The 27,410-nt window shown below is 45.0% G+C and overlaps 1 protein-coding gene across 2 annotated transcripts in view; it reads left to right on the forward strand.

The window, feature by feature from the left end:
- nbas (NBAS subunit of NRZ tethering complex) overlaps positions 1 to 27,410 on the forward strand; it is a 284,978-nt gene that overhangs the window by 106,019 nt on the left and 151,549 nt on the right. For both annotated transcript variants that reach the window (XM_046299129.1, XM_046299130.1), the window contains exons 28-32: positions 10,240 to 10,362; positions 10,581 to 10,683; positions 12,216 to 12,460; positions 13,908 to 14,020; positions 26,440 to 26,553. In XM_046299129.1, coding sequence (XP_046155085.1) covers positions 10,240 to 10,362; positions 10,581 to 10,683; positions 12,216 to 12,460; positions 13,908 to 14,020; positions 26,440 to 26,553 — 698 coding nt within the window. The remainder of the gene's footprint in view (positions 1 to 10,239; positions 10,363 to 10,580; positions 10,684 to 12,215; positions 12,461 to 13,907; positions 14,021 to 26,439; positions 26,554 to 27,410) is intronic.

A 27,410-nucleotide genomic window follows, 5' to 3' on the forward strand; every position in this document is an offset into this window, starting at 1 on the left:
GTGCAGGGTATGATCGGGTGCAGGGTATGATCGGGTGCAGGGTATGATCGGGTGCAGGGTATGATCGGGTACAGGGTATGATCGGGTACAGGGTATGATCGGGTACAGGGTATGATCGGGTACAGGGTATGATCGGGTACAGGGTATGATCGGGTACAGGGTATGAAATATTAGGGTATGATTCGCTCCAGGGTCCAGACATGTGAAAGCACCTTTTATCTCTGATATAATCATTTTAAACCTGAAAGGATTAGCTGATTAAAAAGGGAAATGTTAGCTTAGTAGCATTAGTTACACACACACACACACACACACACACACACACACACACACACACACACACACACACACACACACACACACACACACACACACACACACACACACACACACACACACACACACACACACACACACACACACACACACACAGGGAGATGAAATGTTAGCTTAGTAGCATTAGTTCACACACACACACACACACACACACACACACACACACACACACACACACACACACACACACACACACACACACACACACACACACACACACACACACACACACACACACACACACACACACACACACACACACAGGGAGATGAAATGTTAGCTTAGTAGCATTAGTTACACACACACACACACACACACACACACACACACACACACACACACACACACACACACACACACACACACACACACACACACACACACACACACACACACACAGGGAGATGAAATGTTAGCTTAGTAGCATTAGTTACACACACACACACACACACACACACACACACACACACACACACACACACACACACACACACACACACACACACACACACACACACACACACACACACACAGGGAGATGAAATGTTAGCTTAGTAGCATTAGTACACACACACACACACACACACACACACACACACACACACACACACACACACACACACACACACACACACACACACACACACACACACACACACACACACACACACAGGGAGATGAAATGTTAGCTTAGTAGCATTAGTTTCACACACACACACACACACACACACACACACACACACACACACACACACACACACACACACACACACACACACACACACACACACACACACACACACACACACACACACACACACACAGGGAGATGAAATGTTAGCTTAGTAGCATTAGTTACACACACACACACACACACACACACACACACACACACACACACACACACACACACACACACACACACACACACACACACACACACACACACACACACACACACACACGGAGATGAAATGTTAGCTTAGTAGCATTAGTCACACACACACACACACACACACACACACACACACACACACACACACACACACACACACACACACACACACACACACACACACACACACACACACACACACACACACACACACACAGGGAGATGAAATGTTAGCTTAGTAGCATTAGTTACACACACACACACACACACACACACACACACACACACACACACACACACACACACACACACACACACACACACACACACACACACACACACACACACACAGGGAGATGAAATGTTAGCTTAGTAGCATTAGTTACACACACACACACACACACACACACACACACACACACACACACACACACACACACACACACACACACACACACACACACACACACACACACACACACACACACACACACACACACACAGGGAGATGAAATGTTAGCTTAGTAGCATTAGTCACACACACACACACACACACACACACACACACACACACACACACACACACACACACACACACACACACACACACACACACACACACACACACACACACACACACACACACACACAGGGAGATGAAATGTTAGCTTAGTAGCATTAGTTACACACACACACACACACACACACACACACACACACACACACACACACACACACACACACACACACACACACACACACACACACACACAGGGAGATGAAATGTTAGCTTAGTAGCATTAGTTACACACACACACACACACACACACACACACACACACACACACACACACACACACACACACACACACACACACACACACACACACACACACACACACACACACACACAGGGAGATGAAATGTTAGCTTAGTAGCATTAGTTACACACACACACACACACACACACACACACACACACACACACACACACACACACACACACACACACACACACACACACACACACAGGGAGATGAAATGTTAGCTTAGTAGCTTTAGTTACACACACACACACACACACACACACACACACACACACACACACACACACACACACACACACACACACACACACACACACACACACACACACACACACACACACAGGGAGATGAAATGTTAGCTTAGTAGCATTAGTTACACACACACACACACACACACACACACACACACACACACACACACACACACACACACACACACACACACACACACACACACACACACACACGGAGATGAAATGTTAGCTTAGTAGCATTAGTCACACACACACACACACACACACACACACACACACACACACACACACACACACACACACACACACACACACACACACACACACACACACACACACAGGGAGATGAAATGTTAGCTTAGTAGCATTAGTTACACACACACACACACACACACACACACACACACACACACACACACACACACACACACACACACACACACACACACACACACAGGGAGATGAAATGTTAGCTTAGTAGCATTAGTCACACACACACACACACACACACACACACACACACACACACACACACACACACACACACACACACACACACACACACACACACACACACACACACACACACACACACACACACACACACACACACAGGGAGATGAAATGTTAGCTTAGTAGCATTAGTTACACACTCACACACACACACACACGCGCACACACACACTCACAGGGAGATGAAAGAGGCGTTAATGTGTGTACTGCTGAATGAAACCTGGGATCCACTCTCTGTCTGGGGTATTGCCACCAGTCTCATCTGGGTCATACCTCTACAGCTGTTCTTGTTCTGCCAGACCTTGTTACCATAGTAAACAGGTGGTGTGTGTGTCTGTGTGTGTGTGTGTCTGTGTGTGTGTGTGTGTCTGTGTGTGTGTCTGTGTGTGTGTCTGTCTGTGTGTGTCTGTGTCTGTCTGTGTCTGTCTGTGTCTGTCTGTCTGTCTGTCTGTGTCTGTCTGTGTCTGTGTTTTATCCGGTTCCGGTTGGAGCGAGTGGTCGCATCTGCACGTCGCTCCAACGGGTAGTATAACTTTTTCATTATATTTCATTATATCACAACGGTTTGATTTGTCTTATCTTAGCAATTTCTTCTCAGCTAGCTACATAGCCGTCTTTGTATCAAAGATAATTGCGTAGTTATCGTATTTCGCCGTCCTAACGTAGTCTTCACTAGCCAGCTAGCTAACGTCCACTGATTAGCTGCACTGAGAAACTTTTACACTCAACTGAACGACTTGATTAGTTTAGTGTTAGCTACCACACATAGCTGTCTTTGCTGTCTTAGTATCATCGTATCATCGTATCCAAGATAATTGTGTTGTTTAGGTTTAGAGTGTGTAGTCTTAGAGTGATTATCTTAATTTACCGAGGTTAGCTAGCCAGCTATTTGTCGTCCTTAACGTAGGTGACTCTGCTAGCTAGCCAACAGCAGCCAACACTAGCCAACGTCTTCTGTATAGAACTCAACTACCGGTCGCATTCACAGGTTGTATCACATTTTCACTTCATTTCATTACAGTACAACGGTTTGATTTGTTTGATCGTAGCTAGCTACTTAGCTAGCTACATAGCCGTCTTTGTATCAAAGATAATTGTGTAGTCTAGAGCGATTTTCTAGGTTCGCTAGCCATCTATTGTCGTTCTTTTAACGCAACGTAACGTAAACAACACTGCTAGCTAGCCTGCTAGCCCCGAATAGCAACACTGCAGAAACTATTACACTCAACGGAATGACTTGATTAGTGTAGTGTCAACAACGCACCCACTGCCAGCTGGCCTACTTCAGCAGTACTGTATCATTTTAATCATTTTAGTCAATAAGATTCTTGCTACGTAGCTTAACTTTCTGAACATTCGAGACGTGTAGTCCACTTGTCATTCCAATCTCCTTTGCATTAGCGTAGCCTCTTCTGTAGCCTGTCAACTATGTGTCTGTTTATCCCTGTTCTCTCCTCTCTGCACAGACCATACACCAACGCTCCTCACCGCGTGGCCGCGGCCACCCTACTCTGGTGGTCCCAGCGCGCACGACCCACGTGGAGTTCCAGGTCTCCGGTAGCCTCTGGAACTGCCAATCTGCGGTCAACAAGGCAGAGTTCATCTCAGCCTATGCCTCCCTCCAGTCCCTCGACTTCTTGGCACTGACGGAAACATGGATCACCACAGACAACACTGCTACTCCTACTGCTCTCTCTTCGTCCGCCCACGTGTTCTCACACACACCCAGGGAGAGCATCTGGTCAGCTTAGTAGGGTGGTGGCACCGGGATCCTCATCTCTCCCAAGTGGTCATTCTCTCTTTCTCCCCTTACCCATCTGTCTATCGCCTCCTTTGAATTCCATGCTGTCACAGTTACTAGCCCTTTCAAGCTTAACATCCTTATCATTTATCGCCCTCCAGGTTCCCTCGGAGAGTTCATCAATGAGCTTGATGCCTTGATAAGCTCCTTTCCTGAGGACACACTCACCTCTCACAGTTCTGGGCGACTTTAACCTCCCCACGTCTACCTTTGACTCTTTCCTCTCTGCCTCCTTCTTTCCACTCCTCTCCTCTTTTGACCTCACCCTCTCACCTTCCCCCTACTCACAAGGCAGGCAATACGCTCGACCTCATCTTTACTAGATGCTGTTCTTCCACTAACCTCACTGCAACTCCCTCCAAGTCTCCGACCACTGCCTTGTATCCTTTTCCCTCTCGCTCTCATCCAACACCTCCCACACTGCCCCTACACGGATGGTATCGCGCCGTCCCAACCTTCGCTCTCTCTCCCCCGCTACTCTCTCCTCTTCCATCCTATCATCTCTTCCCTCCGCTCAAACCTTCTCCCACCTATCTCCTGATTCTGCCTCCTCAACCCTCCTCTCCTCCCTCTCTGCATCCCTTGACTCTCTATGTCCCCTATCCTCCAGGCCGGCTCGGTCCTCCCCTCCCACTCCGTGGCTCGATGACTCATTGCGAGCTCACAGAACAGGGCTCCGGGCAGCCGGCGGAAATGGAGGAAAACTCGCCTCCCTGCGGACCTGGCATCCTTTCACTCCCTCCTCTCTACATTTTCCTCCTCTGTCTCTGCTGCTAAAGCCACTTTCTACCACGCTAAATTCCAAGCATCTGCCTCTAACCCTAGGAAGCTCTTTGCCACCTTCTCCTCCCTCCTGAATCCTCCGCCCCCTCCCCCCTCCACCCTCTCTGCAGATGACTTCGTCAACCATTTTGAAAAGAAGGGAGATGAAATCCGAGCTTCCTAGCGTTTGCTAAGTCAAACGACACCGCTGGTTCTGCTCACACTGCCCTACCCTGTGCTCTGACCTCTTTCTCCCCTCTCTCTCCAGATGAAATCTAGCTTAGTCTTGTTGACGGCCACACCGCCCAACAACCTGCCCGCTTGACCCTATCCCCTCCTCTCTTCTCCAGACCATTTCCGGAGACTTCTACACCTTACCTCACCTCGCTCATCAACTCATCCCTGACCGTTGGCTACGTCCCTTCCGTCTTCAAGAGAGCGAGCATTAGTTGCACCCCTTCTGAAAAAACCACACTCATCCCTCCGATGTCACAATTACAGACCAGTATCCCTTCTTTCTTTTCTCTCCAAAACTCTTGAACGTGCCGTCCTTGGCCAGCTCTCCCGCTATCTCTCTCTGAATGACCTTCTTGATCCAAATCAGTCAGGTTTCAAGACTAGTCATTCAACTGAGACTGCTCTCCTCTGTATCACGGAGGCGCTCCGCACTGCTAAAGCTAACTCTCTCCTCTGCTCTCATCCTTCTAGATGAAATCGGCTGCCTTAGATACTGTGAACCATCAGATCCTCCTCTCCACCCTCTCCGAGTTGGGCATCACACGGCGCGGCCCACGCTTGGATTGCGTCCTACCTGACAGGTCGCTCCTACCAGGTGGCATTGGCGAGAATCTGTCTCCTCACCACACGCTCTCACCACTGGTGTCCCCAGGGCTCTGTTCTTGGCCCTCTCCTATTCTCGCTATACACCAAGTCACTTGGCTCTGTCATAACCTCACATGGTCTCTCTTATCATTGCTATGCAGACGACACACAATTAATCTTCTCCTTTCCCCCTTCTGATGACCAGGTGGATGAAATCGCATCTCTGCATGTCTGGCAGACATATCAGTGTGGATGACGGATCACCACCTCAAGCTGAACCTCGGCAAGACGGAGCTGCTCTTCCTCCCGGGGAAGGACTGCCCGTTCCATGATCTCGCCATCACGGTCGACAACTCCATTGTGTCCTCCTCCCAGAGCGCCAAGAACCTTGGCGTGATCCTGGACAACACCCTGTCGTTCTCAACTAACATCAAGGCGGTGAAATGTTCCTGTAGGTTCATGCTCTACAACATCCGCAGAGTACGACCCTGCCTCACACAGGAAGCGGCGCAGGTCCTAATCCAGGCACTTGTCATCTCCCGTCTGGATTACTGCAACTCGCTGTTGGCTGGGCTCCCTGCCTGTGCCATTAAACCCTTCAACTCATCCAGAACGCCGCAGCCCGTCTGGTGTTCAACCTTCCCAAGTTCTCTCACGTCACCCCGCTCCTCCGTTCTCTCCACTGGCTTCCAGTTGAAGCTCGCATCCGCTACAAGACCATGGTGCTTGCCTACGGAGCTGTGAGGGGAACGGCACCTCAGTACCTCCAGGCTCTGATCAGGCCCTACACCCAAACAAGGGCACTGCGTTCATCCACCTCTGGCCTGCTCGCCTCCCTACCACTGAGGAAGTACAGCTCCCGCTCAGCCCAGTCAAAACTGTTCGCTGCCCTGGCCCCCCAATGGTGGAACAAACTCCCTCACGACGCCAGGACAGCGGAGTCAATCACCACCTTCCGGAGACACCTGAAACCCCACCTCTTTAAGGAATACCTAGGATAGGTTAAGTAATCCCTCTCACCCCACCCCCCTAAGTTTTAGATGCACTATTGTTAAGTGACTGTCCCACTGGATGTCATAAGGTGAATGCACCAATTTGTAAGTCGCTCTGGATAAGAGCGTCTGCTAAATGACTTAAATGTAAATGTAAATGTAAATGTAAATGTAAATGTAAATGTAAATGTAATGTGTCTGTGTCTGTCTGTCTGTCTGTCTGTGTCTGTCTGTGTCTGTCTGTGTCTGTCTGTGTCTGTCTGTGTCTGTCTGTGTCTGTGTGTGTGTCTGTGTCTGTGTCTGTCTGTGTGTGTCTGTGTGTGTGTGTCTGTGTGTGTCTGTGTGTGTCTGTGTGTCTGTGTCTGTCTGTCTGTCTGTCTGTGTCTGTCTGTGTCTGTCTGTGTCTGTCTGTGTCTGTCTGTGTCTGTGTGTGTGTCTGTGTGTCTGTCTGTCTGTGTCTGTCTGTCTGTGTCTGTCTGTGTCTGTCTGTGTCTGTCTGTGTGTGTGTGTCTGTGTGTCTGTGTCTGTCTGTGTGTGTCTGTGTGTCTGTCTGTCTGTGTCTGTCTGTCTGTGTCTGTCTGTGTCTGTGTCTGTGTGTCTGTGTCTGTGTCTGTGTCTGTCTGTGTCTGTGTGTCTGTGTCTGTGTCTGTCTGTGTCTGTCTATGTGTGTCTGTGTGTGTGTCTGTCTGTCTATGTGTGTCTGTGTCTGTCTGTGTCTGTCTGTGTCTGTCTGTGTCTGTCTGTCTGTGTGTCTGTCTGTGTCTGTCTGTGTCTGTCTGTGTCTGTCTGTGTCTGTCTGTGTCTGTCTGTGTCTGTCTGTGTGTGTCTGTGTCTGTGTCTGTCTGTGTGTGTGTGTGTCTGTCTGTGTCTGTGTCTGTGTCTGTCTGTGTCTGTCTGTGTCTGTCTGTGTCTGTCTGTGTCTGTCTGTGTCTGTCTGTGTCTGTGTCTCTGTCTGTGTCTGTCTGTGTCTGTCTGTGTCTGTGTCTCTGTCTGTGTCTGTCTGTGTCTGTCTGTGTCTCTGTCTGTGTCTCTGTCTGTGTCTGTCTGTGTCTCTGTCTGTGTCTCTGTCTGTGTCTCTGTCTGTGTCTCTGTCTGTGTCTCTGTCTGTGTCTGTGTGTGTCTGTGTGTGTCTGTGTGTGTCTGTGTCTGTCTGTGTCTGTCTGTGTCTGTCTGTCTGTGTCTGTCTGTGTCTGTCTGTGTCTGTCTGTGTCTGTGTCTGTGTCTGTCTGTGTCTGTCTGTGTCTGTGTCTGTGTCTGTGTCTGTCTGTGATGTTATTAGGTCAGGTCTATTGTGTTCAAATGTGTTGCAATGTTGACGTATGTTATCTCTCTTTAATGTGTTCCTCCCTTTCTCTCCCCCTCCTCCCTCCCTCCTTGTCTCTCCCCCTCCTCCCTCCCTCCTTGTCTCTCCCCCTCCCTCCCTCCCTCCCTCCCTGCCTCCCTCCCTCCCTCCCTCCCTCCCTCCCTCCTTGTCTCTCTCCTTCCTCCTCCCCCTCTTCCCTCCCTCCTTGTCTCTCTCCCTCCCTCTCCCCCCTCCTCTCTCCCTCCTTGTCTCTCTCCTTCCTCTCTCCCCCTCCTCCCTCCCTCCTTGTCTCTCTCCTTCCTCTCTCCTCCACCTCTCTCCCCCTCCTCCCTCCTTATCACTCTCATTCCTCTCTCTCCCTCCTCCCTCCCTCCTTGTCACTCTCCTTCCTCTCTCCTCCCCCTCCCTCCCTCCTTGTCACTCTCCTTCCTCTCTCCTCCTCCTCCCTCCCTCCTTGTCACTCTCCTTCCTCTCTCCTCCCTCCCTCATTGTCACTCTCCTTCCTCTCTCTCCTCCTCCTCCCTCCCTCCTTGTCTCCCTCCTTCCTCCCTCCCCCTCCTCCCTGTCTCCCTGTCTCCCTCCCTGTCTCCCTCCCTGTCTCCCTCCCTGTCTCCCTCCCTCCCTGTCTCCCTCCCTCCCTGTCTCCCTCCCTCCCTGTCTCCCTCCCTCCCTGTCTCCCTCCCTCCCCCTGTCTCCCTCCCTCCCTGTCTCCCTCCCTCCCTGTCTCCCTCCCTCCCTGTCTCCCTCCCTCCCTGTCTCCCTCCCTCCCTGTCTCCCTCCCTCCCTGTCTCTCTCCTTGTCTCTCTCCTTCCTCTCTCCTCCTCCCTCTCCCTCCCTCCCTCCCTCCTTGTCTCTCTCCTTCCTCTCTCCTCCTCTTCCCTCCCTCCTTGTCTCTCCTCTCCTTCCTCTCTCTGTCTCCCCTCCCTCCCTCCCTCCTTGTCACTCTCCTTCCTCTCTCCTCCCCCTCCCTCCCTCCTTGTCACTCTCCTTCCTCTCTCCTCCTCCCTCCTTGTCTCTCCTTTCCTCCTTCCTCTCTCCCCTCCCTGTCTCCCTCCCTGTCTCCCTCCCTGTCTCCCTCCCTGTCTCCCTCCCTGTCTCCCTCCCTCCCTCCCTCCCTCCCTCCCTCCCTCCCTCTCTACTTCCTCTCTCCTCCTCTTCCCTCCCTCCTTGTCTCTCTCCTTCCTCTCTCCTCCTCGTCTCTCTCCTTCCTCTCTCCTCCTCCCTCCCTCCTTGTCTCTCTCCTTCCTCTCTCATCTTGTCTCTCTCATTCCTCTCTCCCCCTCATCCCTCCGTCCTTGTCTCTCTCCTTCCTCCCTTCCTCCTTGTCTCTCTCCTTCCTCCTCTCCCCCTCCTCTCCTCCCTCCTTGTCTCTCTCCTTCCTCTCTCCCCCTCCTCCCTCCTTGTCTCCTTCCTCTCTCCCCCTCCTCCCTCCTTGTCTCTCTCCTTCCTCCCTTCCTCCTTGTCTCTCCCCCACCTCTCTCCCCCACCTCTCTCCCCCACCTCTCTCCCCCACCTCTCTCCCCCACCTCCTCTCCTCATGGCCTCTCCCCACCACCTTCCCCCCCCTCCTGGTCTCTCCTTCCTCCCCCCTCCTGGTCTCTCCTTCCTCCCCCTCCTTTTCTCTCCTTCCTCCCCCTTCCTCCTTTCTCTCCTTCCTCCCCCTCCTGGTCTCTCCTTCCTCCCCCTCCTGGTCTCTCCTTCCTCCCCCTCCTGGTCTCTCCTTCCTCCCCCCAGTGTGGTAGAGGTGTTGGAGAAGCATGGTCTTCAGAAGCCTGTTTCCTATGTGAGGAGCAGCCAGACCAGTACAGAGGAGGCTCATGCTCTCATGGTCAAACTCTGCAGACACACCGGGCGCAGGTAACACGCACGCACGCACGCACGCACGCACGCACGCACGCACGCACACACACACACGCACACACACACACACACACACACACACACACACACACACACACACACACACACCCTGGTCCTTTTCATAAGCAGTCATGATCTTATTTGATGTGTCAGTTTGATTGATGTATTGATTGATGTATTGATTGATGAGCTGATTGATTAATGTGTTGCTGCAGGACCCCCCCTGTCAGTGAGTCTGTGTGGAGAGGTGTTCTACAGGACCTGCTGGACATGCAACACAGTGTGTACACCTGTCTCCTACCTGACACCTGTCACCAGGTAACTCACTATTTACTACAATATGAAATACACTCTGGGCCAAAGGTGAGTTCCTTACTGAGACAACCAGGTGAGGGGAGTTCCTTACTGAGACAACCAGGTGAGGGGAGTTCCTTACTGAGACAACCAGGTGAGGGGAGTTCCTTACTGAGACAACCAGGTGAGGGGAGTTCCTTACTGAGACAACCAGGTGAGGGGAGTTCCTTACTGAGACAACCAGGTGAGGGGAGTTCCTTACTGAGACAACCAGGTGACAACCAGGTGGGAGTTCCTTAGACCTGAGACAACCAGGTGAGGGAGTTCCTTACTGAGACCTGACAACCAAACCTAGACAACCAGGTGAGGGGAGTTCCTGAGACCTAGACAACCAGGTGAGACCTAGACAACCAGGTGAGGGGAGTTCCTTACTGAGACCTAGACAACCAGGTGAGGGGAGTTCCTTACTGAGACCTAGACAACCAGGTGAGGGGAGTTCCTTACTGAGACAACCAGGTGAGGGGAGTTTCTTACTGAAACCTAGACAACCAGGTGAGGGGAGTTCCTTACTGAAACCTAGACAACCAGGTGAGGGGAGTTCCTTGAGACAACCTGAGACCTAGACAACCAGGTGAGGGGAGTTCCTTACTGAGACCTAGACAACCAGGTGAGGGAGTTCCTTACTGAGACCTAGACAACCAGGTGAGGGGAGTTCCTTACTGAGACCTAGACAACCAGGTGAGGGGAGTTCCTTACTGAGACCTAGACAACCAGGTGAGGGGAGTTCCTTACTGAGACCTAGACAACCAGGTGAGGGGAGTTCCTACTGAGACAACCTGAGACCTAGACAACCAGGTGAGGGGAGTTCCTTACTGAGACCTAGACAACCAGGTGAGGGGAGTTCCTTACTGAGACCTGAGACAACCAGGTGAGGGGAGTTCCTTATTGAGACCTAGACAACCAGGTGAGGGAGTTCCTTACTGAGACCTAGACAACCAGGTGAGGGAGTTCCTTACTGAGACCTAGACAACCAGGTGAGGGGAGTTCCTTGAGACAACCAGGTGAGACCTAGACAACCAGGTGAGGGGAGTTCCTTACTGAGACCTAGACAACCAGGTGAGGGAGTTCCTTACTGAGACCTAGACAACCAGGTGAGGGGAGTTCCTTACTGAGACCTAGACAACCAGGTGAGGGGAGTTCCTTACTGAGACCTAGACAACCAGGTGAGGGGAGTTCCTTACTGAGACCTAGACAACCAGGTGAGGGGAGTTCCTTACTGAGACCTAGACAACCAGGTGAGGGGAGTTCCTTACTGAGACCTAGACAACCAGGTGAGGGGAGTTCCTTACTGAGACCTAGACAACCAGGTGAGGGGAGTTCCTTACTGAGACCTAGACAACCAGGTGAGGGGAGTTCCTTACTGAGACCTAGACAACCAGGTGAGGAGAGTTCCTTACTGAGACAACCAGGTGAGGGGAGTTCCTTACTGAGACCTGGACAACCAGGTGAGGGGAGATCTTTTCTAATGTCTTCACCCATCTCCCTCTCCATGTCAGATATTTGTGGAGTCATTGCTGTGCAGTAGCCGTCCGGAGAACCTAGTCCTGGCCGGGCAGCTGATGCACTGTTCAGCGGTCAGCCATGATGTGGTTCCGGTCAGCGTGTCATTCCGAGACCGGGGTCGCGGCGGGTGGAGCGCTAAGGTCAACTACCACACAGCCGTAGAGCTGGTTCTGGCTGCTGCCAGGGAATATTTCAACTCGTCCACCAGCCTCACCGACCCTTGTATAGAACTGGCACGGTGAGTAGGGTGGTCTTGGCCACATTTCTGAAGACGTGCTTGCTGTATATCCCAGAAGCACGTTGTGCATGTCTGCTAGTTAGTGGGAACCGGATCAGTAATTGGGTCATCAGTCTTTAATATTAACCAACCGAACGTCATGCACACACTACCGTTCCTCCTGTTGAGTGTCCTAGATGATGGTCTGGTCGGGACAGACTGGGTTATTGTTGTGTGGGTTATAAGAACAGTAACCTCATGTAGCATGTGGAAACCTAGATCTCTGAATCTAGATCTCTGAATCTAGATCTCTGAATCTAGATCTCTGAATCTAGATCTCTGAATCTAGATCTCCAACATCCTGGTCTTGACGAGAAGAAAGAAAAATAAACTGTTCAGGGCGAGGTTCTCTCGTGCGCTGTTCAACCAATCCAGTAAATGAGGAGGAGGAGTTAAGATGGAGTGTCACCTTGGTAACCTCCACAATGGGACGTCTCATCACAGGCAGTCTTTCCATTTACCCTGAAAACCAGAACCTCTGGTTGGTGGGAACTCTACAGAGGATAGAGCTTCTGATTGGTGGAGACTCTACAGAGGATAGAGCATCTGATTGGTGGGGACTCTACAGAGGATAGAGCATCTGATTGGTGGGGACTCTACAGAGGATAGAGCATCTGATTGGTGGGGACTCTACAGAAGATAGAGCATCTGATTGGTGGGGACTCTACAGAGGATAGAGCATCTGATTGGTGGGGACTCTACAGAGGATAGAGCATCTGATTGGTGGGGACTCTACAGAGGATAGAGCATCTGATTGGTGAAGACTCTACAGAGGATAGAGCATCTGATTGGTGAAGACTCTACAGAGGATAGAGCATCTGATTGGTGAAGACTCTACAGAGGATAGAGCATCTGATTGGTGGGGACTCTACAGAGGATAGAGCATCTGATTGGTGGGGACTCTACAGAGGATAGAGCATCTGATTGGTGGGGACTCTACAGAGGATAGAGCATCTGATTGGTGGGGACTCTACAGAGGATAGAGTGAACAGACTTTCCTCTCCTCTAGTTAGTAGAGTATTTAAACTGCTTATTTCATCAGTCCTCGTCAAAAGTAGTGTACTATATAGGGAATAGTATGCTGTTTGGGAAGCGGATCCATAGAACTTGGTGAATCAGCAGAAAGCTAATGTTCAAATATACATGATGAATCTTAAATCTTAGAAGTGTGTGGTTTTCTACTGATACCTCATCTGTCTCTGTTTGGCTTCCTGGTTTCTGTATTTCATTAACTTTCTTTATTCTGTTAATATTTTTTTTCGGCAATCTGTTTCTAAAGTATGGGGTTAGTTCTGCAAACCTCAGAAAATATTATTTAAGATTCGATTGGTTGGTGTGTATTTCATGGCGTGTCTGATTGGTTGATGTGTGTTTCATGGCGTGTCTGATTGGTTGATGTGTGTTTCAGGGAATGTCTGAAGCTGATCACAGACTGTCCACCTGCAGTTCAGGAGGAGATGGATATCATCAGCTCCCTCTCTGTGCTGGAGTCCTTCAATGTCAATATACTACCACTACAAGGTACTGTTCATACTACAATATAATATTACCACTACAAGGTACTGTTAATACTACCACTATAATATAATACTACCACTACAAGGTACTGTTAATACTACCACTACAATATACTACCACTACAAGGTACTGTTCATACTACAATATAATATTACCACTACAAGGTACTGTTAATACTACCACTATAATACTACCACTACAAGGTACTGTTAATACTACCACTACAATATACTACCACTACAAGGTACTGTTAATACTACCACTATAATATAATACTACCACTACAAGGTATTGTTACTACTACCACTACAATATACTACCACTACAATATACTACCACTACAAGGTATTGTTACTACTACCACTACAATATACTACCACTACAAGGTACTGTTCATACTACAATATAATATTACCACTACAAGGTACTGTTCATACTACAATATAATATTACCACTACAAGGTATTGTTACTACTACCACTACAATATACTACCACTACAAGGTACTGTTAATACTACCACTACAATATACTACCACTACAAGGTACTGTTAATACTACAATATAATATTACCACTACAAGGTACTGTTACTACTACCACTACAATATACTACCACTACAAGGTACTGTTAATACTACCACTACAATATACTACCACTACAAGGTACTGTTAATACTACCACTACAATATACTACCACTACAAGGTACTGTTCATACTACAATATAATATTACCACTACAAGGTACTGTTAATACTACCACTATAATATAATACTATCACTACAAGGTACTGTTAATACTACCACTACAATATACTACCACTACAAGGTACTGTTAATACTACCACTATAATATAATACTACCACTACAAGGTATTGTTACTACTACCACTACAATATACTACCACTACAATATACTACCACTACAAGGTATTGTTACTACTACCACTACAATATACTACCACTACAAGGTACTGTTAATACTACCACTATAATATAATACTACCACTACAAGGTATTGTTACTACTACCACTACAATATACTACCACTACAATATACTACCACTACAAGGTATTGTTACTACTACCACTACAATATACTACCACTACAAGGTACTGTTCATACTACAATATAATATTACCACTACAAGGTACTGTTCATACTACAATATAATATTACCACTACAAGGTATTGTTACTACTACCACTACAATATACTACCACTACAAGGTACTGTTAATACTACCACTACAATATACTACCACTACAAGGTACTGTTAATACTACAATATAATATTACCACTACAAGGTACTGTTACTACTACCACTACAATATACTACCACTACAAGGTACTGTTAATACTACCACTACAATATACTACCACTACAAGGTACTGTTAATACTACCACTACAATATACTACCACTACAAGGTACTGTTAATACTACCACTACAATATACTACCACTACAAGGTACTGTTCATACTACAATATAATATTACCACTACAAGGTACTGTTAATACTACCACTATAATATAATACTACTACTACAAGGTACTGTTAATACTACCACTACAATATACTACCACTACAAGGTACTGTTAATACTACCACTATAATATAATACTACCACTACAAGGTATTGTTACTACTACCACTACAATATACTACCACTACAATATACTACCACTACAAGGTATTGTTACTACTACCACTACAATATACTACCACTACAAGGTACTGTTACTACTACCACTACAATATACTACCACTACAAGGTACTGTTCATACTTCAATATAATATTACCACTACAAGGTACTGTTACTACTACCACTACAATATACTACCACTACAAGGTACTGTTCATACTACAATATAATATTACCACTACAAGGTACTGTTACTACTACCACTACAATATACTACCACTACAATGTACTGTTCATACTACAATATAATATTACCACTACAAGGTACTGTTAATGCTACCACTACAATATACTACCACTACAAGGTACTGTTACTACTACAATATAATATTACCACTACAAGGTACTGTTAATGCTACCACTACAATATACTACCACTACAAGGTACTGTTAATACTACAATATAATATTACCACTGCAAGGTACTTTTACTACTACCACTACAATATACTACCACTACAAGGTACTGTTAATACTACTACAAGGTACTGTTATAATACTACAAGGTACTGTTACTACTACCACTACAAGGTACTGTTACTACTACCACTACAAGGTACTGTTAATACTACCACTACAATATACTACCACTACAAGGTACTGTTAATACTACCACTACAATATACTACCACTACAAGGTACTGTTAATACTACCACTACAATATACTACCACTACAAGGTACTGTTAATACTACCACTACAATATACTACTACCACTACAATATACTACCACTACAAGGTACTGTTACTACTACCACTACAATATACTACCACTACAATATACTACCACTACAAGGTACTGTAAATACTACCACTATAATATACTACCACTACAAGGTACTGTTACTACTACAATATACTACCACTACAAGGTACTGTTAATACTACCACTACAAGGTACTGTTAGTACTACTACAAGGTACTGTAAATACTACCACTATAATATAATACTACCACTACAATATACTACCACTACAAGGTACTGTTAATACTACCACTACAAGGTACTGTTCATACTACAATATAATATTACCACTACAAGGTACTGTTACTACTACCACTACAATATACTACCACTACAAGGTACTGTTCATACTACAATATAATATTACCACTACAAGGTACTGTTACTACTACCACTACAATATACTACCACTACAAGGTACTGTTCATACTACAATATAATATTACCACTACAAGGTACTGTTACTACTACCACTACAATATACTACCACTACAATGTACTGTTCATACTACAATATAATATTACCACTACAAGGTACTGTTAATGCTACCACTACAATATACTACCACTACAAGGTACTGTTACTACTACAATATAATATTACCACTACAAGGTACTGTTAATGCTACCACTACAATATACTACCACTACAAGGTACTGTTAATACTACAATATAATATTACCATTGCAAGGTACTTTTACTACTACCACTACAATATACTACCACTACAAGGTACTGTTAATACTACTACAAGGTACTGTTATAATACTACAAGGTACTGTTACTACTACCACTACAAGGTACTGTTACTACTACCACTACAAGGTACTGTTACTACTACCACTACAAGGTACTGTTAATACTACCACTACAATATACTACCACTACAAGGTACTGTTAATACTACCACTACAATATACTACCACTACAAGGTACTGTTAATACTACCACTACAATATACTACCACTACAAGGTACTGTTAATACTACCACTACAAGGTACTGTTAATACTACCACTACAATATACTACCACTACAAGGTACTGTTAATACTACCACTACAATATACTACTACCACTACAATATACTACCACTACAAGGTACTGTAAATACTACCACTATAATATACTACCACTACAAGGTACTGTTACTACTACAATATACTACCACTACAAGGTACTGTTAATACTACCACTACAAGGTACTGTTAATACTACCACTACAAGGTACTGTTAGTACTACTACAAGGTACTGTAAATACTACCACTATAATATAATACTACCACTACAATATACTACCACTACAAGGTACTGTTAATACTACCACTACAAGGTGCTGTTAATACTACCACTACAATATAATACTACCACTACAAGGTACTGTTACTACTACCACTACAATATACTACCACTACAATATACTACCACTACAAGGTACGGTTAATACTACCACTACAATATACTACCACTACAAGGTACTGTTAATACTACCACTACAATATACTACCACTACAAGGTACTGTTAATACTACCACTACAAGGTACTGTTAATACTACCACTACAAGGTACTGTTAATACTACCACTACAATATACTACCACTACAAGGTACTGTTAATACTACCACTACAATATACTACCACTACAAGGTACTGTTAACACTACCACTACAATATACTACTACCACTACAAGGTACTGTTAATACTACCACTACAAGGTACTGTTAATACTACCACTACAATATACTACTACCACTACAAGGTACTGTTAATACTACCACTACAAGGTACTGTTAATACTACCACTACAAGGTACTGTTAATACTACCACTACAAGGTACTGTTAATACTACCACTACAAGGTACTGTTAATACTACCACTACAAGGTACTACTACCACTACAAGGTACTGTTAATACTACCACTACAATATACTACTACCACTACAAGGTACTGTTAATACTACCACTACAATATACTACTACCACTACAAGGTACTGTTAATACTACCACTACAATATACTACTACCACTACAAGGTACTGTTAATACTACCACTACAATATACTACTACCACTACAAGGTACTGTTAATACTACCACTACAAGGTACTGTTAATACTACCACTACAAGGTACTGTTAATACTACCACTACAAGGTACTGTTAATACTACCACTACAAGGTACTGTTAATACTACCACTACAAGGTACTGTTAATACTACCACTACAAGGTACTGTTAATACTACCACTACAAGGTACTGTTAATACTACCACTACAAGGTACTGTTAATACTACCACTACAATATAATACTACCACTACAAGGTACTGTTAATACTACCACTACAAGGTACTGTTTAATACTACAAGGTACTGTTATAATACTACAAGGTACTGTAAATACTACCACTATAATATAATACTACATGGTACTGTTATAATACTACATGGTACTGTTATAATAATACAAAGTACTGTTATAAAACTACAAAGTACTGTTAATACTACCAATACAAGGTACTGTTATAATACTACAAGGTACTGTTATAATACTACAAGGTACTGTTATAATACTACAAGGTACTGTTATAATACTACAAGGTACTGTTATAATACTACAAGGTACTGTTATAATACTACAAGGTACTGTTATAATACTACAAGGTACTGTTATAATACTACAAGGTACTGTTATAATACTACAAGGTACTGTTATAATACTACAAGGTACTGTTATAATACTACAAGGTACTGTTATAATACTACAAGGTACTGTTATAATACTACAAGGTACTGTTATAATACTACAAAGTACTGTTAATACTACCACTACAAGGTATTGTTATAATACTACAAGGTACTGTTATAATAATACAAAGTACTGTTATAAAACTACAAAGTACTGTTAATACTACCACTACAAGGTACTGTTATAATACTACAAGGTACTGTTATAATACTACAAGGTACTGTTATAATACTACAAGGTACTGTTATAATACTACAAAGTACTGTTATAAAACTACAAAGTACTGTTAATACTACCACTACAAGGTACTGTTAATACTACCACTACAAGGTACTGTTATAATACTACAAGGTACTGTTATAATACTAGAAAGTACTGTTATAATACTAGAAAGTACTGTTATAATACTAGCAAGTACTGTTAATACTACCAATACAAGGTATTGTTATAATACTACAAGGTATTGTTATAATACTACAAGGTACTGATCTTCCTTGCTAAAGTGTTGGCACAGGGTATCCAATATCGCTGGCGAAGTCTAGAAAGCATGTGGCCTCTCCCAGAGGGGCCGACCTGCTCATTGATGTGGAGTAAGATCAGTCTGGAGATGTAGGAGTCTTTGGGAAGGATCATGGGATTCTTTAGTTCCGTAGGCATAGCAGCTTTGCTTAACCTTCCTCCTCCTCTCAGAATGCCATTGTCAACAATTGGATCAAGCTTACAGATTGAGGCGCTTCTCTTGGCACGTTGTTTTCCCCATCACAACTAGTGCAAGTTCTTGTTTAAAGTGCTGTCGTTGCTCAAATCGAATGTCGTTGCTCAAATCGAACGTCTAGGTCATCCACAGAAAGACTTTCTTTTCCAAACGTCAGTTTGAACTTGTCAATTTGGTCCTTCAGTGAGTTTGTTCGACTCTGATCTGATCCTGGATCAGTTTGTGTGAGAACGTTCCTTCTCTGGCTTAACTGTTATAATACTACAAGGTACTGTTATAGTACTACAAGGTACTGGTATAATACTACAATGTACTGTTATAGTACTACCACTATGAGGTACTGTTATAGTACTACAAGGTACTGTTATAGTACTACAAGGTACTGTTATAGTACTACAAGGTACTGTTATAGTACTACAAGGTACTGGTATAGTACTACAAGGTACTGGTATAGTACTACAAGGTACTGTTATAGTACTACAAGGTACTGTTATAGTACTACAAGGTACTGTTATAGTACTACAAGGTACTGGTATAGTACTACAAGGTACTGTTATAATACTACAAGGTACTGGTATAGTACTACAAGGTACTGGTATAGTACTACAAGGTACTGGTATAGTACTACAAGGTACTGGTATAGTACTACAAGGTACTGGTATAGTACTACAAGGTACTGGTATAGTACTACAAGGTACTGGTATAGTACTACAAGGTACTGGTATAGTACTACAAGGTACTGGTATAGTACTACAAGGTACTGGTATAGTACTACAAGGTACTGGTATAGTACTACAAGGTACTGGTATAGTACTACAAGGTACTGGTATAGTACTACAAGGTACTGGTATAGTACTACAAGGTACTGGTATAGTACTACAAGGTACTGGTATAGTACTAGGTACTGGTATAGTACTACAGGTACTGGTATAGTACTACAAGGTACTGGTATAGTACTACACGGTACTGGTATAGTACTACAAGGTACTGGTATAGTACCACACGGTACTGGTATAGTACCACGAGGTACTGTTATAGTACCACGAGGTACTGTTATAGTACCACTAGGTACTGTTATAATACTACCACTATGAGGTACTGTTATAGTACTACAATGCACTGTTATAATACTATAAAATAATGATATAATACTACAAGATACTGTTATAATACTACAAGGTACTATTATGGTACTACAAGGTACTGTTATAGTACTACAAGGTACTGTTATAGTACTACAAGGTACTGTTATAGTACTACAAGGTACTGTTATAGTACTACAAGGTACTGTTATAGTACTACAAGGTACTGTTATAGTACTACAAGGTACTGTTATAATACTACATGGTACTGTTATAATACTACAAGGTACTGTTATAGTACTACAAGGTACTGTTATAGTACTACAAGGTACTGTTATAATACTACATGGTACTGTTATAATACTACAAGGTACTGTTATAATACTACATGGTACTGTTATAATACTACATGGTACTGGTATAATACTACAAGGTACTGTTATAATACTACAAGGTACTGTTATAATACTACAAGGTACTGTTATAATACTACATGGTACTGTTATAATACTACATGGTACTGTTATAGTACTACAAGGTACTGTTATAGTACTACATGGTACTGTTATAGTACTACAAGGTACTGTTATAGTACTACAAGGTACTGTTATAATACTACAACATATTAACCTGTAAAAGAAAAGGGTTATATTGAAACAAAAACTATTATAATACTACAAGGTACTGTTATAATACTACAAGGTACTGTTATAATACTACAAGGTACTGTTATAGTACTACAAGGTACTGTTATAGTACTACAAGGTACTGTTATAGTGCTACCGCTGCAAGGCACTAGATCACTTGTTTTGAACCTGCCCATATTGTAGCTTGTTTTTGTTCGCAGGTTCAGAAATGGCAGAAAGATTGCAAAAAATAATACTGCTGAGTGGTTTGAAAAGTCAATCGATCAATAATATAATACTTTTTTTTACCAAAATGGTTTATCTTTAATTTACAATCTGTAATAAAGTATGAGAATAGAAAGGTTCAGAACGTTTGTGAAAACAGCACAGTGGGACATGTTATGACAGAAATCAACTCTGGAAAGTTTTCAGAGATGTGAGGGGTTGAAAGGAGCTGAATGGACTAAAAACAAGCTAAAGATAACTTCTATAAACTGTGAAATGTCTATGTATAAAGTGGAGGTAGGAGCCTACTGTAAGTGGTGTGGTAGGGTGTTGTAGGAGCCTACTGTAAGTGGTGTGGTAGGGTGTTGTAGGAGCCTACTGTAAGTGGTGTGGTAGGGTGTTGTAGGGTGTTGTAGGGTGTTGTAGGAGCCTACTGTGGTGTTGTAGGGTGTTGTAGGGTGTTGTAGGAGCCTACTGTGGTGTTGTAGGGTGTGGTGTTGTAGGAGCCATTAGTTTGTTGTCCATTAGGGAGGGGGGGTGGTAGGGTTAAGGCAAAATAATAAAGTATATTTAATTAGTTTACTCTGATTAGGGGAAGGGGGTGGTAGGGTTAAGGCAAAATAATAAAGTATATTTAATTAGTTTACTCCGATTAGTGGAGGGGTGGTAGGGTTAGGGGAAAATATTAAAGAAAGTATATTTAATTAGTTTACTCCGATTAGGGGAAGGGGGTGGTAGGGTGTGGTAGGAGCCTACTGTAAGTGGTGTTGTCCATTAGTTTACTCTGATTAGGGGAAGGGGGTGGTAGGGTGTGGTAGGAGCCTACTGTAAGTGGTGTTGTCCATTAGTTTACTCCGATTAGGGGAAGGGGGTGGTAGGGTTAAGGCAAAATAATAAAGTATATTTAATTAGTTTACTCTGATTAGGGGAAGGGGGTGGTAGGGTTAAGGCAAAATAATAAAGTATATTTAATTAGGTTACTCCGATTAGGGGAAGGGGGTGGTAGGGTGTGGTAGGAGCCTACTGTAAGTGGTGTTGTCCATTAGTTTACTCCGATTAGGGGAAGGGGGTGGTAGGGTTGTTCAGGAGTCTTATGGTTTACTTACGATCCCCTAACCAGTGGGTCACTGCAAGCCACTTGACCTGATGTTCAGGAGTCTTATGGCTTGGGGGGTAGAAGCTGTTTAGAAGCCTCTTGGACCTAGACTTGGCGCTCCGGTACCGCTTGCCGTGCGGTAGCAGAGAGAACAGTCTATGACTTGGGTGGCTGGAGTCTTTGACCATTTTGAGGGCCTTTCTCTGACACCGCCTGGTATAGAGGTCCTGGATGGCAGGAAGCTTGGCCCCAGTGATATACTGGGCTGTACACACTACCCTCTGTAGTGGCTTGCAGTCGGAGGCCGAGCAGTTGCCGCCATACCAGGCGGTGATGCAACCAGTCAGGATGCTCTCAATGGTGCAGCTGTATAACTTTTTGAGGAGGTGTTGTCGTGCCCTCTTTACGACTGAAGGACCCCCCTCATCCTTCATTTATCATGGTTTTCCCCTGTTCTAGTCTAAAGGTCCCATCTACGTACTGCAGCTCAGATGGGCTATGGCGCACCGCTCTGTGTGGAGTATGTGCCTGAGTCGTGCCCGTCAATCCTACTCCGATGTGTTGTACACAGAACGCAATCTCTTGCATAATTAGTTTTTGTGTTTGTTACATTAAAAGTAGCTAATATTGCGTTGATTCGATCAAAATTCCCACATTAAATAGAAAGTTGAGCTCGTGCTTCTCTGGGCTGATAGTTTTTCACGGTAGTCCAGGATGAGCACAGCTCAGAGGGAACATAAGGTACCCTGTGTCTTCGTGTTGTGTTGCCAGACGGGGTCGCAAACTACCTGCCCTCCCCTTCTCCCTCATCCCTTCACCTGATATCTAAATATATGGTTATTTATGGATCAACTGTCGAGCAAACATCTGTTTGATGGCCTAATTAGAGATGAGGTGTGTGTGTGCGTGTGTCAGTGCGTGTGTGCGCGTGTGTCAGTGCGCGTGTGTCAGTGCGCGTGTGTCAGTGTGCGTGTGTCAGTGTGCGTGTGTCAGTGTGCGTGTGTCAGTGTGCGTGTGTCAGTGTGCGTGTGTCAGTGTGCGTGTGTCAGTGTGTCAGTGTGCGTGTGTCGTGTGTGTGCGTGTGTCAGTGTGCGTGTGTCAGTGTGCGTGTGTCAGTGTGCGTGTGTCAGTGTGCGTGTGTCAGTGTGCGTGTGTCAGTGTGCGTGTGTCAGTGTGCGTGTGTCAGTGTGCGTGTGTCAGTGTGCGTGTGTCAGTGTGCGTGTGTCAGTGTGCGTGTGTCAGTGTGCGTGTGTCAGTGCGCGTGTGTCAGTGCGCGTGTGTCAGTGCGCGTGTGTCAGTGCGCGTGTGTCAGTGCGCGTGTGTCAGTGCGCGTGTGTCAGTGTGCCAGTGCAGTGCCTTCAAAGTATTTAGATTTTAGTTAATAAAATTGGTTAAACTCTCTAGGGTACGTGGAGAGTTGTATCAGACTGTTAGAGATTAGCAGGCCCATGTTAACCTCTCTAGGGTACGTGGAGAGTTGTATCAGACTGTTAGAGATTAGCAGGCCCATGTTAACCTCTCTAGGGTACGTGGAGAGTTGTATCAGACTGTTAGAGATTAGCAGGCCCATGTTAACCTCTCTAGGGTACGTGAGAGTTGTATCAGACTGTTAGAGATTAGCATCCAGTTAATAGGGTCAATTACAGAAATGCATGTTCATTAGGGTAAAAGTTGTATCAGACTGTTAGAGAAACAAACATGTTTTTACATAGGTTTAAATAGAGATTAAGGCCCATGTTAACCTCTAGGGTAAACGTGGAGAGTTGTATCAGACTGTTAGAGATTAGCAGGCCCATGTTAACCTCTAGGGTACGTGGAGAGTTGTATCAGACCGTTAGAGATTAGCAGGCCCATGTTAAACTCTAGGTACGTGAGAGTTGTATGTACGTGGAGAGTTGTATCAGACTGTTAGAGATTAGCCCATGTTAACACCTAGGGCCCAGTTGTATCAACCTGTTAGAGACCAGCCCATGGACATACCTCTAGCCCAGGACATACCTAGCCCAGGACAAACCTATCCAGAACATACCTAGCCCAGGACAAACCGAGCCCAGAAATAGCCCAGTTGACAAATTATTACGAACAGTAAAACAGAAAACAAAATCAGAAATAGAGATAAAATTAATCCCTTACCTTTATGAATCTTGTTAAACCAACCACAGTGTCATATTTATCAAAATGCATTTTTCAGTGAAAGCATACCTCCTCCTACAACAACTTCTAGACCCTCCAGAACATACCTAGCCCATAACATACCTTCTAGCCCAGGACATACCTTAGCCCAGATACATTACCTTCTAGAGCTCCAGGACATACCTTCCTCCATAACATACCTAGCCCAGGACAAACCTTAGCCCAGAACATTACCTTCTGGTGTAGACCCCAGAACATACCTTCCTCCATAACCATTACCTTCTGGTGTAGACCCTCCAGATATACCGAGCCCAGAACATACCCAGTTGACCCTCCAAATTACCTTCCTCGAACAGATAACCATTACCTTCAGTAGACCCTCCACTAAAACTCCTATAACCATAGAGATAAAATTAACCCTCCACTATACCATACCCTCCTTGATAATCTTACCTTCTGGTGTAGATCAGAAGACATTACCTTCCTCCTCAGATATACCATTACCTTCTGGTGTAGACCCTCCACTATATACCTTCCTCCTATAACCATTACCTTCTGGTGTAGATCCTCCACTATATACCTTCCTCCTATAACCATTACCTTCTGGTGTAGACCCTCGACTATATACCTTCCTCCTATAACCATTACCTTCTGGTGTAGACCCTCCACTATATACCTTCCTCCTACAGATACCCATTACCTTCTGGTGTAGACCCTCCACTATATACCTTCCTCCTACAGATACCCATTACCTTCTGGTGTAGACCCTGTCAACCTCAGCACTCCATCAGTGACATGAATTAAGTACATTTCATATTCTCAGAACCCAACAGTGGTTAGAATGGATACTTCAGAGTACCGTTCGGAAATGTTCTCATCGGATAGATGCTTCGGCGGTTGTAGATGTTCTAGACTCAACTTCAAGCTGCAGACGAGTCATGAAACGTTTTACCCTTGGTCTGTATCGATAGTCTGAGTTGATGTTCTTGGTCTGTATCGATAGTCAGAGTTGATGTTCTTGTTCTGTATCGATAGTCTGAGTTGATGTTCTTGGTCTGTATCGATAGTCTCAGAGTTGACGTTCTTGGTCTGTATCGATAGTCTGAGTTGATGTTCTTGGTCTGTATCGATAGTCTGAGTTGATGTTCTTGGTCTGTATCGATAGTCTGAGTTGATGTTCTTGTTCTGTATCGATAGTCTCAGAGTTGATGTTCTTGGTCTGTATCTCTCCCCTCTCCCCTCTCTCTCCCCCTGCCCCTCTCCCCTCTCTCTCAGATACCCTTACCTCTCCCCCTCTCTTCCCCTCTACCCCCTCTCTCTCCCCCCTCTCTCTCTCTACAGTGCGTCTGCGTGTGGAGCGGTTGTCTATAATTGAGCAGTGTATTTCCCAGTGTTCTAAGGCCTACACACAATCAGCCCTGCTTCTGGACCTGGCCACACTGCTCAGAGTCGCAGGTAACACACACACACCTAGAGTTTAACCGTGACACCCAGGGGAAGAGTTTAACCGTGACACCCAGGGGAAGAGTTTAACCGTGACACCTAGAGTTTAACCGTGACACCCAGGGGAAGAGTTTAACCGTGACACCCAGGGGAAGAGTTTAACCGTGACACCTAGAGTTTAACCGTGACACCCAGGGGAAGAGTTTAACCGTGACACCAAGGGGAAGAGTTTAACCGTGACACCTAGAGTTTAACCGTGACACCCAGGGGAAGAGTTTAACCGTGACACCCAGGGGAAGAGTTTAACCGTGACACCTAGAGTTTAACCGTGACACCTAGGGAAAGAGTTTAACCGTGACACCCAGGGGAAGAGTTTAACCGTGACACCTAGAGTTTAACCGTGACACCCAGGGGAAGAGTTTAACCGTGACACCAAGGGGAAGGGTTTAACCGTGACACCAAGGGGAAGGGTTTAACCGTGACACCAAGGGGAAGGGTTTAACCGTGACACCAAGGGGAAGGGTTTAACCGTGACACCAAGGGGAAGGGTTTAACCGTGACACCAAGGGGAAGGGTTTAACCGTGACACCAAGGGGAAGGGTTTAACCGTGACACCAAGGGGAAGGGTTTAACCGTGACACCAAGGGGAAGGGTTTAACCGTGGCACACAGGGGAAGAGTTTAACCGTGGCACACAGGGGAAGAGTTTAACCGTGGCAAACAGGGGAAGAGTTTAACCGTGGCACACAGGGGAAGAGTTTAACCGTGGCACACAGGGGAAGAGTTTAACCGTGGCACACAGGGGAAGAGTTTAACCGTGGCACACAGGGGAAGAGTTTAACCGTGGCACACAGGGGAAGAGTTTAACCG

This window comes from Oncorhynchus gorbuscha, linkage group LG14 (genome assembly GCF_021184085.1).
Source record: "Oncorhynchus gorbuscha isolate QuinsamMale2020 ecotype Even-year linkage group LG14, OgorEven_v1.0, whole genome shotgun sequence".
Taxonomy (NCBI): Eukaryota; Metazoa; Chordata; class Actinopteri; order Salmoniformes; family Salmonidae; genus Oncorhynchus; species Oncorhynchus gorbuscha.